At 40.2% G+C, this 15133-nt stretch overlaps 2 protein-coding genes across 2 annotated transcripts; one reads left to right on the top strand and one right to left on the bottom strand.

Annotated features, from left to right (window-relative positions):
• FFAR4 (free fatty acid receptor 4) lies at nt 1–5582 on the top strand. Its single transcript, XM_054207171.1, has 3 exons — nt 1–686; nt 1422–1550; nt 5154–5582. The coding sequence occupies exons 1-3, from the start codon at nt 153–155 to the stop codon at nt 5559–5561; spliced, it is 1071 nt and encodes a 356-aa protein (XP_054063146.1). The 5' UTR covers nt 1–152; the 3' UTR covers nt 5562–5582.
• On the bottom strand, nt 4467–13982 carry RBP4 (retinol binding protein 4). The gene is made up of 6 exons (XM_054207172.1): nt 13843–13982; nt 13541–13676; nt 12751–12887; nt 12485–12591; nt 10617–10829; nt 4467–6821 (listed from the first exon to the last, which is right to left on the bottom strand). The coding sequence occupies exons 2-6, from the start codon at nt 13667–13669 to the stop codon at nt 6808–6810; spliced, it is 600 nt and encodes a 199-aa protein (XP_054063147.1). The 5' UTR covers nt 13670–13676; nt 13843–13982; the 3' UTR covers nt 4467–6807.
• Nucleotides 13983–15133: the final 1151 nt, after the last annotated feature.

Here is a 15133-nt window from a genome sequence, read left to right as displayed (position 1 = left end):
GGAGGAAGAGGAGGGATGGGGATGGTGGCCAGCACCCTGCCCCGTGCTGGGAGGGCACCCCGGGTGCCGCCGTGGTGGTTGGGAGCGCAGCCCTTCCCCTAGGGCTGGTGCCGTGGCCTGCAGTGGGCCCCTCATGCCCACTGGCCACCCTCATGCCGGGGCCCGGGGGTGAGCCAGAGGAGAACAAGACCTACTTCCCCTTCTTCTCAGACTTCAGGGGCCGCAACGTGACGGCCCTGCGCATTGGCGAGTCGTCCGCCCTGGCCTGCATTTTCCTGCTGGCCTTGGCAGGAAACATCTGGGGCATCTGCCTGCTGGTACGGCAGCAGCACCGGCTGCGCGCTGCCAACTGCCTGGTGCTCAACCTCTTCTGCGCCGACCTGCTCTTCATCACCGCCATCCCCTTCATCGCCGTGGTGCGCTGGACCGAGACCTGGGTGCTGGGCGACGTCGTCTGCCACATGCTCTTCTACGTGGTGAGCCTCAGCGGCACCGTCATCATCCTCTCCCTCTCGGCCGTCAGCCTGGAGCGCGTCGTCAGCATCGCCCGGCTGCGCCACGCCGCCCTCCGCCGCCGCAAGGCGCTGGCCGCCGCCCTCCTCCTCATCTGGGGCTTCGCCGCCCTCGCCACCCTCCCGCTCTGCTGGTTCTTCAGCGTGGTGCGGCTGCCCGCCGCCGCCGGCGAGGTGAGGGCCGGGGCCGGCGGGGAGGGCCCGCGGGGCGCCGGCCGTAGGCGGCGGAGGGAAAGCGGGCGCCGGCAGGCGAGGGGGGTTCATCCGCCTCTGCCACCGAGGGCAGCGCCCCGTGTGCCGGCGGGTGCCCAGGTTGTGCCCCAGGAGCGGCCGGAGCGCCCCCCCCGGCGGGGCAGCCGTCCCCTCCCGTCCCGCTCTCCCGGCGGGCCCCGCTGTGAGGTCGGCTGGGATTTTTGGTTGTTTTTCTTTGCATTCCCCAGTGCAGCTGGGAAATCCCCTTTTCAGCAATCTTCCCCCTTTATCGAGGCATCCGGATCCCGGGAGAGCCGAGTAGCTGCCTAGCATAGGTGGCAGCCTCTGTAGAAAAACAGCCGTGCACAGATTTGTCTGCCTGGTATCTTGAAATGCGTACAAAAGTACACCCAACATGACACTCAAATACATGATTAAGTTGAAGATCTATAGGTTTCAATTTTAAAGTTGCCATTAGCATTTGATATGAAATTTATGGCAGTATTTAGATTGTGGACAACACATGTGTTTGTAATTGTATGGGCTTTAAAAACGATGAAGTAATACATTAATTGACTGCTCTGTTTGAGTAGAAAGTTTTCACGGACTCGGTTTGGTTTGCAGATGTTTTCTCTGTAGGCACAGAGGGAGATAAGGACAACTTTGTAGTAAAATAATGGTACAATGTTGATTTTCTTCTTTATTCTTTGTAAACAGGAGATTCAGATTTGCACCTTGGTTTGGCCCAGCATTGGAGGAGAAATAGCTTGGGATGTGACCTTTGCCACTGTTTTCTTTCTAATACCAGGATTAGTCATTGTCATCAGCTATTCCAAAATCTTACAGGTATGGTTTTCCCTTAATTTTTTTTTGTAGAACAAAGAGAAGTAAACAGTAACTCAATAGGCATCAACTTACCGTCACTGAATACAAATACGCCTAAAGGGAATAGGCACCATTTGCTCAGCAAATGGGAAGTATGTGATATAAAATGATGCACTTCAGCCTGTACATAACAACCTGTATGTTTGAACTAAAAACATGCCTGAAAAGCACATTAACAGAAGCCCAACACAAAGTTTGTCTTCATTTATATATAGTATTTATATACTTCTCCATTTATCTGTTGTTCGTATTTAAAGACTGTCAATCTCCTAAATGCTAAAGGAGTCAAGCATTTGAAATAATGAAAAAATAGATTTTGCTTTCTTTGAGCCTAAACTCCAGAGTCACAAGGAATTTGTAAGAAAGCAAAGTGAGGCAGGACTACAAAAAATCCATCCCCTTTTAGATCTACTGATTTTCTACATGTATTTTTAGTACACAGATCTCATTAGATTACACTTATTCCTCCACAGTTTCAAACCTTGCAAACAAAACCTGTAAATTAAACACTGTGCTTCCACTTTCTTTCTGAGTGGATGTTGTTTAACGGCTGAAATGTAGGCCAAAATACCAGGCACCACAGAGTTTTAATCTATATTCTAGCAAGCACGATACGAGTTACCTAAAATCCTTTTAAAACACCTGATTTCATACCCCTTCCTCTTCTAAACACAGAGCGAGAGCGAGCTAGAAATCTTCCAACTAGGCACCACAATGCCTAGTTTTTAGCAACTGTCTCCAAAAGATTCTTGATTCCTGTATCAGGTAATTAAACTTCTCATACTACACATAAAGAAAATTATAGGTTTTGGAAAGGAATCTCAAAATACACAGATTATTGAGCAGGGAATTAATTGATGACGAGTTGAGCACCAAGTAGCTGTGGGTACATGCACCAGAGCTGCACATAGATGTTTCCATGAACGTAGGACCTAGAATCAGGGCTCTATTGATTGAGCTTAAACTCATAATCAAAATCATCAGCTCTTAGTTTCTGTACACTCTATAAGCTCATTATAACCTTGAAGTAAATGCATTAAGTAAACCTCTTCTAGTGAAGCAAGGCACTTGCCTTTTGGAACCTCCCATTTGCTGTAGGCAAAGAACATACAGCAACTCAGTGGGGAATCCGAGTCCTTTGAAAGAACTGCAAAAAACTGCAGGCTGAGGAATGCCGCAGTCCTTGGTCAGAGAGCAGGACAGGAATGGTGTTCCTCTTGTCCTTGCAGACTCCAGATTACAACAAGTAAATTTAGAAAACACAGTGGCACATAGGGAGCCAGAAGCCCAAAAAAGTGTTTGGAATACTGGATTACAAAACAGCCCCATGCTGCTATGCTCACATTTCTTTTCCAACTTGGTAACACAGATGCTAAGATGTGTTACCATTTCTCCTGGACTGGAAAAGGAGCGAGGCCCGTAGCAGGATCCCATCTGTTATAATTGAGTCTTCTCCCTCACACAGTTCTCCAAGAAGCAACCAGAACTCAGCTGGAGAATGTCTTAATCCCTGAGTCATTCCCAAGAGCAGATTCACTCTCACTTGGTGAGAACACTCCATGGTGCCAGTGCACACTGAGTACAGTGCTCAGTGTTGCAGAAAGCAATTCAAAGCATTTGTGTATTCAAATCACACAGCATCTATGATGATGATTCACTACGGATACCTCAAATTTGTTAACAAATATACTCTACAAATGTATGCTTCAGAATTTAATCTGAAACTGAGTATTATTTTTGCATAACACTTTCGAGAACCCTGGCAAAAATGACAGATGAGAAGCCATGATTTGTAACTTGTTTCGCACTGATCCCCCTCTCAGGCAAGACTTAGATAAGAGGCTAGGACTATTAAGGACGTTCAAGTTCTGGAAGTTATGTACTTGCATATGCATGACTTCTAAATTCCTGGTTCTCAGAGCATGGTCCAGATGCCCATGATAGGTTATCTAGATTCCTTATGCTAGGTAGACTGAAAAGGGATCCAAAACATACCACTGCCACCCCATTTCAGTTGAGCGCTTCCTTAAGATGCAGTTGCGTCTTAACTTCCTGCAGTCCTGGTGATTCTTGCATTCTTCATTTTAGGCTGTGCAGCTCCAGCAGGAAAGGTGGAGGGTACTTATATGGGACAGATACAGAAGAATCTGATGAGGACATTCTGTAGCCATTTTGAACGGTGGAGGCTGAAGAGGGTACAGAATTTGGTTTTCCCACCTTTTCCTGCTTTTGTATTAGAAGTGGATATTAGTCCTTTGCATTTTATGAAACCTTCATTCTTACTAAGGCAGGTTAGGTGCTTTCTGAGAACAACTCTTAGATGGGATTGTTTGGAGGACTTAGCCTAGTTTCTGGATTCCAAATGGGTACAGCAGGAGATAGGCTGGAATAGTTTTACACGTTCAAAACATCAGAATTCTCTGCCCCTCTTAAATCAGGGAAGCAGCTAGTGAGACTGTCCCCTTCTCAGGCTCAGCAGCTGCTGAGAAGCACATTTTTGGATCATGGATTTTGGTTTATACACCTACATTCTGTTGAAATCTTTAGTAGATGTCTAAGTTCTTAATGAATATTTGTTCTAGGCCATCTCTCTCTGTGACGAATTCAGAAAACTGCAGAAAGAATGACAAATTATTCCATATGTATATATAACCATTTTCATCCTTACCTGAACCAGGAAGCTATGAAGTATTACTAGTATTAGCTTTACCTTCCTTTAGTTATTGCTAAAGGGAAATGTCACACACAAAATTATCAGGAAGAGTCTTACAATTTTGACTTTCCTACTTAGCCAGCAAATTGACCCAGGCTTTTGAAAATACCCCTTCTTTACCCATGCAGGCGGTAAAATTGCATCTCAATTATTTAGCCTAAATGTTTGTTTGCTGAATATTTCAGTTTTATTTTATTTGCATCAGGTATGTGAATTACAGACTTACTGTGCTATGCGAACTTCAGTGAAGACAGGGATTTAGAGCATGAGATTTAGAGTTTTCTGCAAGCCATTGGGATTCAATATTCTACGTAATGACAGATGATTCACACCCATGAATACTAGATTCCCAAACTACCCATAGTCTGGTTTATTACATCAGACAGTACTTCTACAAGACACAGATTTTCATAGTGACAAAAGGATTTGTAAGATCTCAGGTTAGTTCATAGAAAGCAATTCTGCTTGCTGACTGAAAACCTAAACATTTACACAAAACGTAAAATCCCATTCAAATTTAAAATGTATAGTGATTTAGTTACTGTAATAAGTTTTAAACTCTGTTTTATGCTGAAAAGTATTTATGGCTGGTAGAGAGCCATAAGCACAACAATCAACTTGACTAGTATTGAGGTGAGTTCACAGCTGAGAGGAAAAAAATACTAATAAAGTGAGAATGTTTGAAATGGAACCATTGACAAAAAGTAAAAATGGAATTCTGCAATGCCTTTTTTGTAGTCACTTTTCAAAACAGAAGCATCATGTGCCACGATGTACTCTTGCACTTGTAAAAATGTGTTAATAATTCTTCTAGGTTTCAATGAAAGTTATTTTCTTCTCTTTCACTGCAGATTACAAAAGCATCAAGAAGGAGTTTAAATGCTGGTTTAGCCTACTCAGAAAATCATCAGATTCGTGTTTCCCAGCAAGACTACAAACTATTCCGAGCCCTCTTTGTGTTGATGATCTCTTTCTTCATCATGTGGAGCCCAATTATAATAATTATTCTTTTAATTTTAGTCCAGACTTACAAAAAAGATTTCAATATCTTGCCATCGGTTTTCTTCTGGATAGCATTATTCACTTTTGCCAACTCTGCTGTCAATCCAATTTTGTACAATGTTGCCTATTTCAGACGTAAATGTCAGGAAATTCTTCTCTGTTGTACAGGGAACCCTGTAAGGCATGGAGCTGGTACCGAAAGCACTGCAAGAAGAAGTAACCATGAACAACCACATTTGTCTTTCATTACCAGATAATTATTTAAAGTCTGTGCCACGCTTTGGATGTTAATATGTACACTATCCCAGGTTGAATAGGTCAGTATGTTATAGTATTAAATGCCAGAGAAGGGGGGGAAAAAAGAGCTAAATCTGTATTTTTAATTCCTGTAGGTAAAATTCTCTTGACTTTACTGCTTTGCCTCAGTAAGGTTTGGACAATTTAATCCAATGGATTGAATTTTCCACTTAAACTGAAATAAACAGGAATATGGCAGTGAACCTGGTGGATGTAAAATAGTTGAAATAAGTACTTACCAGACAAATTAATTTTTATGAGGGTACATTTTCAGTTGGCATAAAAGTCATCAACTTTAATGAAGTTATAGAGAATCTATATCAAGACGGCACCTGATCCATTTTTACTCTATTTTCTAATGAGTAAGAGAGACCAATTTTCTCATGAAAATGTACATCCTTGGAAAGCAGCTGCTCTTTTTTTTCAATCTCATTTTAAAAAGGCACTTAGATAACTGACTTCCTGAACATAGATTTGGGCAGACTAACTAGTATCATCTAGGAAACATGATGATAAACATGTATTATCACCAAGTGAATGAGAAATTTGGTTCCATCTCAAGTTAAAAATATGGACATAATGCCTGTTAATTTATAAATAAAGAATAAATAAATAAATGTTTACTTGTCATGTGTAAAATAGTTCTTTAAAAAAGATGCGTATTTTTTATATCTTCAGTAGTCATATAATAAAGTCAATCAGTGACCTATACGGTCACTGAAATTCCTTCCTTCTTTCTAAAATGCTATCGGGAACGATTTCCAGTATTTCCTAGAAAAAGGTGACATTGTATTTGAAAATAAATTAAAAGTTTTAGAAAGCAAATACATATATTTTAGGTTTGGTTTGGTTTTTTTTTTATTAAAACTCAGACAGAAATTGAAACCACTAAAAAAAGAAAGATTATACTCTTAATTATTGCCATCTGTCACCAATTCAAAATAGTGCATTAAGATAACGGTTTACTTATAAAACCAATGTCGACATAGGTACAGATGTGCATACAAACAATTTGCATCCCCTGTAATCCAAGTTTATTAAAATGTTTCATTGGTTTGTTAACAAGGTGAGCTAGACAACTCAGATAAATATACTCAAAATCTAAATGAAGCCGTTTAAAAGGTTTTCAAGAGAACACCCGATCGTTGTGTTAACTTTACATCCATGGTGCTGTTACATGGTTTCTTTCCATAGTTTTGGATCTCCTTAAGAGCAAAATCCTGAAACACACAAAAAACACAAAATTTTGTTTTTCAACCACACTAGACAAATATGAAAACTTTCAACGAATTTAAAATGCATACATGTCTAATTCCTTTAAAACACGCTTGAGTCCATCAGTCTGTTCCTTGTAATGATAATGACAATACCTTGCTCTGCAGTTTATAATTCCAAAGAATTTTAAACTCAGAACAAAACCGGAATTCATCCAACCTCTTACACCTGTCCTGAGCATTTTAATACTTTGGCAAACAAGGTACTGGATAGATCAGTGATACACGAGTTATTTATTTATTTTAACAAGCTTCCCATTATTTGCCCTTTAAAAATTATTAATTTAAGAATGTCTTTCAACAAAATAAGAATCTCCTGATCTCCAAAACATTAATAGCAATGGTAAATTATCTGAAGGAATATACTACTCTCTAAGTCACAATTTTTGCTTCTAATAAATGCGAACAGCAGATTCAGCTTTCAACTCTATTAACATGACGTCATATTGTATTTACAAGTAGTCACACTGTGATATACACACTCACATTGCATAACTTAAAGCACCTCGAGCTATTACTGAGTGTATCACAGCCTGATCCAGATTTGGAAAGCAGCTACCATCAGAAATGCTATGTAAGTTACAACCAAAAAACCTGTAATTTTCTAGGCTTCTCTTTTGCCTTGAAGATCCAGTATACAAAGAACAGATATTTTAGATATTTTTTTCCATCAAGGTAAGTTTTGTACATCTATTAGGTTTTTGGGCGGGAACTTAATTTGAATACAGTGTGAATTTAAAAAGCTAATGAAATATCTCGGAAAAAACTTACCTTCAAGACATAGAGTATGCACAATAGACAGAAGCCTATTCTTGTAAGACCTATTAACGTCAGTCAGGATTTTACCACAATAATAACTGAATGCAGGTCAGTACAATTGAAGTTGTCTTTTTTTGCTAATAATTCTGTCACTCTTAATAGCAGAATTAAAACTAAAGTAGCAAGGCTTCCAATCCACACAGAAGGAATTAAGTGTGTATTCTGTAAGAGTTTCTGATATAAAGCTTTCAATAAATGTCTTTTTCAGTTTAGCTCACAATCATTCTCGCATTCCCAAATGTACTTGCTTTGCAGGAACTTTGGCTTACTCATGGAATCATAGAATCGCCTAGGTTGGAAGGGACCTTTCAGATCATCGAGTCCTACTAACACTACGGTAATTACAGGTCCTGATCACAGTAAGGGGAAAATGCAAATTGCCGGCTTTATGTTTCTGTTTCATTTACAAACATTACGGAACTCACATAGTCTTATCAGACACTGCACTCAACACGTAACATCTGAATATAAATTAGGATAGCAGACAAATAACATAGCACTTGGTGCAACTTGGTAGATTTGATATTTCTATAACAAACTCGAGGTAGTATGATCAACTTTTAAATTAAGGTTAGGAAGTCAAAGAATATTTAAGTCTGAACTTTCAAAAGACATTCTGAGCTTTTATTTTTAAATTAAAATATTGGTTCTATAGTCTGTCAAAAAACCGCAAGCATTGTATTATATAGAAGCTCTGAGATATTTGAAAAAGTTGTATCACAAACTATGAATAAATTAATATATTCAGTTTTTCTTTTTGGTTTATACTTTCTGTCTTGCAAAGATTGACAATACATTTATTGCCTTGGAAGCCTCATATAGTGTAGAAATAATAGAAACACAGATTCCACCATGTGGAATCAGACCAGTACTTGGACTAGCCCAATATCCTGATTTTACAGTGGGATAGTACTTTGGGTTTGACAGAAATGCAAGGAACCACCATAACACACACCTCTCAAAGTCACAGCACAACAGCTGTGTATCTACACTCTATCATAGATTTAATCCAAAACCATCCCTAATCATCTCATTATTTTATTCTCTCATCTTCAAAAATTTTTATTCCTGCTATACGTCATTTGAAGAGCAGTGAATGCAGCATTCAAAAGAAGAAAGTATCATCAATTTATATAATTACATAGTTTCTTTTCTATCCTATGCTTTATGCAATCATACACATTATTCACAAAAGCCAATTTAATTTACGCTTGTGATGTCTTTTAGTCCTGACTGCCTTCAATCTAAACTGTCTTTTATGTTGTCTCCAAATTCTCATTAAGGACACAATTTTTATTTTCGTTGTTGTCAGGCACTTTTTCCAGGTCACTAATCAGTATTCTGAACACCACCCACCTCAGCAGATCTTTCAGGCAGCTGGTTATCAGCATACCTACTTTACAACATGGCAATATATTACTCTCTGTTTATAGATCAGATGAACAGGTAATAGAGCCACAAGAGCTGATTGTGCTCATCTGTTCTGACTTTCTTTATAATACACAAAAGTTCCTTCAGTCAATCCCAGTTTATTCTAACATGTCATTTAGAAAAGCCTTTAATCTTGATTTACAGATTTCAGTGATGAAGAGCACACAACAGGTCTTGGTAAACTGTTCCAAAGGTTAATGACCTTTGGAGTTAAACAAATGATTATTTATTTCTGCTTTGAATGTGTCCAGTTTAAAGTTCCATCCATTTTAATTTATTATTCCTGTGTTTGCAAGTCCCTTATTATCCAATTCCTATTGCTTGTGTGGGCAAGTATAGACCTTACTCAGGTCAGCCTTTAACTTCTTTCTGATAAGAAAAGATCAAGGTCTTTGAAGTACTCACTAGAGGACACGTTTTACAAACTTTCAGTCATTTTCTCTGCTCTTTGAAACTTCCAGTTCATCCTCAGTACCCTTTCCAGTTATGATTATCATCAAACATGACATAGCAAGCAGACCTATGCCAAGCACAACAGTCTCATATGAGTCTGTAAATTCACCTTTTGCATCCTTGGTTTACGTGTCCAAGAATCACATTAACTCTTTTGGCCACAGCATTACATTGGGAGTTCACATTCAGCTGATTCACCAGTGAAGTCTTCTGCAGATGGCATGTCTTCCAGAATGCAAGGGCCAGGTAGGGATGGGTACACTACTGTTTTGTTTGTCCTAAATATTCTGATCTGTCGTCTTCATTCTTTACTATTCCCTACTCTGGGTGTAATCTTTATCAGTAAGTGTATTATGTTTTCTTCGAGATCATTGATTAAAGTAGTATAAATTACCATTTTGCCTGTTCAAATATACTTGAGCGCAAGTGAGCTAATCTGTATCCTTCCCTGTGTTGCAAGCTCAGCCTGACTGTATGACTCAAGATAGGGTCATACTTCCAGTATAAGGGATATGTCCCTCTTCCACAACCCTTTGTGAAACAGTTGGCATGCAGAGCTGTGAGAAAGGACCTGCTATAAGGTATCCTTTCCAAGACTTCTGGTTTTCCTTAAAAGCCTTTTATGAAGAATTTTTCAAAGAAGTTTTTGAAAATACGTTCTATTCCCTTCAACAACTATTTTGTTGAGAAAGGCAGAGAGTTCTGATTAAAGAGACACAATTTCTCTTTACAGCAACTAAGAAGTTTATCCTTACTATGTTTACTCATCCTACATTGATTTAATTGTTTTACAACTTCCTGTAATTATTGTTTCAGCTGATGTGATATGCCACTTAAAAAGCTATACACCTTAACTCTCCTTCAGATAAGGGAAGTAAAAGTTGGAAATAACTTAATACAAGCTCCAGCTTTCAAAAGACACTATTACAGCCACAAAGTAAAAGACTTCATGCACTTGCTATTTAATGAGGAAGGGAGTCCCAGTGCTTTAGTCATTAAACCCTGAAATAAAATTATTTGGAAAAAAAATGTTCTTACCGTTATGAACAATAATTCTGTATTTTCTGTCCAAGCAGAGGTCTATCTGCCTTTGTCTGATAATTTTCTGTGCCTCCGGAGGCAATCCCTTGGGGTCCCGGGAGAACACAAAGGAATAGCTATCAGCACAAGTACCATCTTCATTTAGTTGGCGGCAGGAGTAATGAAGAGCATAAGTATCATAATCTGTGTCCACTACCCAGTGATCATCATCTGGAAGACATCATAGCAAAGAAGCAAAGGTGTTAGAAACACAAGTAAAATCCAGTAAATCTAAAGAGATTGCTGCCATAACTCTGTAAAGAAAATAATACGGTGAAGACTGGTATAGATGATAACAGATTAGTTCTTACTTTATTCCTGTGTCCAGTATTTAATTCAAGGTTTTGGGGGGAGTTTTGGTTTTTCTTTAGAAAAAGAATATAAGCGTCTATATCAGGGACAGTAATGGAGAGAAGAGGAAATGATTGGCACCACTGCTTCACCTCTAACATGGGCACAGAACAAGAGCAAAGTGAAGTGCTAATAAATGCCTTGTAAATCCATGGCTGAACATCATTATAAAATGTGGCAATAAACACAAAAAAGAACTGTGTATTACAGTAGCTACCAAGAAAGGTTTCTTATTTTAACCAAAAAAGGGGAACAGTCAGACAGAAAATAGTTAAAAAAATAAATACAGAAGCTTAATGAGCTCTTGGTCATACTAGTCATGCTGCAGATTACTCAAAATCATAACTATTTTCCTAATCAGGGATGTTACTTAAATTGTATTTTTAAGGAAAAAGATTATCATGCAGTTGCCATGTGCATTAGAAGTGTATTTGCTACAAGCTCTATCATAAACTTTCTTCTCAAAAACACAGTGACAATTTCAGAGAATTCTTAACTATTTAGCTAGGTAATCTGATAAATACCTGGTCACACAGACACCCTGTGCTAACAGAAGTGAACCTAGGTATTTGCAGTAAAAAGCATTATCTCTGCACCCTCCTCTCCTGGAGCAAAAGATTCTCCCTTGTATTATGTCTGCTCTGATGAAGGCAACACTGTATGTTCTCTTCCCCATCTCTCCTATGGGTGGGGACCACAGTTTTTAGAAAGGGAGAGCCTGTGGTCAGCCAGCAATCTCAAGTATCCATGAAAACATGATTCAGCAGCACGCTGTGAGGGGATTCAGCAACAATTCAAGAGCAATTGGCATCCAAAGCATTCTTTGTAAATGTGTTTTTGGAGAGAATGGAACTACAACCACTTCCAAATTCCACCTGCTTCTCTTGGAAACAATCCATGGAAATGTCTTCAGCTACAAGTATCTGAATCTCTACTTGGCTCAATAAACTAATTTTGCATAGGGTGTGACAGATGACAGGATAATATGAATATATATATGCTGGATCATATTTGTTTCTTAAAACAGATAAATCTTTACATTTGCAGACATCAGACCAAGCAAAATAACAATTGCAAAATCCTCTTCCCTGCTCGACCAAGTCTGATGTTAGACTTTTCAGAGAGAACAGAAGCACCCAGTAACAGAGTTGTGAACTAAAACAAGACTTAAAATTCTTTCTCTGCCTTTCATTTCTTTCTAAACAGTGACCTTTGTCTATATTGTTGGGTAACAAACAAAAGAAATACAAAGATATCCAAAGGCCTGCTCTTCACTTGTTTAAAGAAAGCCAACCAGCTGTTCCATATAAAAATTAGTGATTACCTTGTTCACATTAAGGCTTTCCTGTATGATAGTTATTATGTGTTTTAGGTGTGTTGAAGAAATTCAACACTGCATTTTCCTTCCCCAGCATGGGCGTACGATATAACTGGACTCCCAAGTAGCTCTGCATCTTCTATAGCTAAGTACTCACTTCCTTTCTGCAGAAAAGAGGCAACACCCCAGTACTTCATCTTGAACTTGGCAGGATCCTCTGTGTCAGTGAAAGAACCAATCATGTCAGCACAGACATCCCAGTTACTGTAGCCAGAGAGAAAGAAAACATCATATTCAAACCTAACAGCACAGATTCAGTGTGACTGTATGACTAGCACAGGGACAGCAGGTAGGATTAGAGCACCAGTAAGTGAAGCAGAAGCTAAGTGAAATGGAACAAGAGGAAGACCGCAAACAACTCACTTGAAGAGTCTGACTCTGCCCTTTGCAGTGGCACTCATTTGTCCATTCTCATCGACAGTGAACTGGGCTATCACGTTGTCCTGCAGAAACAGCCCCTCAGGATCTTTTTTTGCCATGGCATACCAGGTGCCGCTGTACTGCAAGGAAATAAGAAAGGCTGCAGTTAGGCACAGAAGTATGGAAAACATTACAAACAGATACTACAAACTAGGGGAGGTGACAGAGGGGAAGACATGCAGATCTTTGACATCATGCCTCAAAGTGGTACCTAAGAAACAAACCTAGCTGTTACAACAGCTTAAACCCACCAATATGTCCTAGTTCAGCCAGGGTTTGTGAAAGAATTGACTTTTTTTTGGCATCTTATTTGTATCTGCAGTTCTTTAGTATTTAGACTACAAACTTTGGTGGGAAGAGGATAACAACTGGCAGATCCTGACAGACCTATGTATAAATGTTTTTTTCCTTGCAATGATGTCTGAAAACACCAGAGTATTAATTTTTCGTAGAAACAACCAAGTCATTACATTCCTTTTCTGTTTAGACCATACGGTTTGAGACCAGTCTGCTAAACCTCAGGTTCTGCAGTATTCCTTTATCAGATGCATCAAGGATCCGGAATCTGTGGAGGTATGGGCAACATCACACACTTCTGCTGTTTCTCAGTATTGCAAGTCTGTGACTTTAAATGAAAATATGAACACACTGGTACTCCTGAATGCCAGATTTTGTAGCCTGGGAAGAGGAGTTAGGCAAGATATCACAGATCCAGGAGAGAAAGAAAATTTACCCTGGTCTTGTCGAAGTTCTCCTTGACTTTGAAGCTGCTTACTCGGCAGTCCCGCTCCGCCATGCTGCTGCCCAGCAAGGCTAGTGCCAGCAGCAGCAGCCAGGGAAGAGCTCTCTCCGCGTGGGCCATCCTGTCCCTGCAGCAACGGCAAACAGAGAGAGAATAGCATCAGAAACAGGCTCTGTCACACAAGCGGGTAAGGGAGGAAGGCTGACCTGACAGGTCCCCAGGGCATCGCGCAGCTTTCCCTGATGCATGCACAGTGAAGGCCCACCCCAGCCCACTACAGCAGCTTCCCTTACAGGCACTGCTGGTCCCTGTAGCCTCTTGAGAGCCCAAGCGTTGCGTTGCTGGCAGTGGCGGGGTGCCCAGACAGGGAAGCTTTATGTAGTCCTGGGGATTTCGCAACCCCCTGAGGTACAAAGCCGGCACTGGAGGGGGAGTAGGGAGGTGGGTTGATGCATGCTGCAGGCTTGGGGCCCCTTACCAACAGCCTCTTGCGTAACACCCGTGGGCTCAGGTGGTCTTTGACCCTGACCTGTAACCAAGCAGGCACTAGGAGCAAATGCCTCTCTTTGGTTTTCCTAACCCAAAGGCAGAGCTCACATCTGGGGGAAGGGGTGTGCACATGTGCACCTACATGTGTGGGAAGAACAAAGGAAAAGGGAGGCAGCCCATCTCTGCATCGGGGAGAGTAAGCTACCTCCACCTCCTCTGTGATTTTACACGCTGCAGTCCAAAGGCCTTCTTACCCAATGTGCTAGATGCAAACTTGTTTCCGTCACCTCCTCCCCAAATTCCTTTCCTCTCTTCCCCGATAAACAGTGGCAAATATCATACTTGCAAGTTTCTGCTAATGTTTTTGAAAGCCTGATCATGCCAGAACCGCTTCAGATCCTTATGACTGGTTCCCTCTTGCTTCCCAAAGGCTGACTGGGGTGCTAAACCGTCTCATGATCAGCTCCCAGGGACAGGAACTGAGGCCCTGTAAATCTTCAGGAAGGCAAAAGAGCACTTTTGCGTGGTACTGCAAAGCTGCAAAGGTGTCAGGACATATGTGTGGCCTGCAAATCCCCGGGTGCATGTATGCACCACGTCTGGCCCTTTTGACATCAATTTTAAGTCAGAGCTTCCAGAATTTCTATTCTGTTTTAGGCAAACTGTTTTCAGTTATATAAACCATTATTTTCTCCTGTCCAGGCAAGTTTTGCTGCCTCTCAGTCAATATTTGTTCTATAGTTTCAACATCTTTAGGAAGCATTAGAGAAAACCTGTTAATTATTCTCTAGACATGTAACCAGAGCAGGACAGGAATGATTGTTACAAAGAGAACTAATTCGCCTACTTTTTTCACCTCCCAATTTTGAAAGAATAAAGGCAGAAGCTTGTTAGTTGAAAGGTTTGTTACTTTAAGAATTAAGCAAAAATACAATTTAGTTATGGAGATACCAATGTAGTATAAAAAAAATCATTCAATAGTAGCTGATGTACAGAATTAAAACAATTTATTTAGCATGGCCTTTCTCAGAAATTTACTTCAGCCTTCTATTCCTTTCATATATTCAGAAAAATATTAAACTTTTTACTGTTGCT

Source organism: Rissa tridactyla, chromosome 6 (genome assembly GCF_028500815.1).
Source record: "Rissa tridactyla isolate bRisTri1 chromosome 6, bRisTri1.patW.cur.20221130, whole genome shotgun sequence".
NCBI classification, from domain to species: domain Eukaryota; kingdom Metazoa; phylum Chordata; class Aves; order Charadriiformes; family Laridae; genus Rissa; species Rissa tridactyla.
The sequence above is the reverse complement of the archived record's forward strand: the minus strand, read 5'-3'. Positions and strand labels throughout refer to the sequence as shown.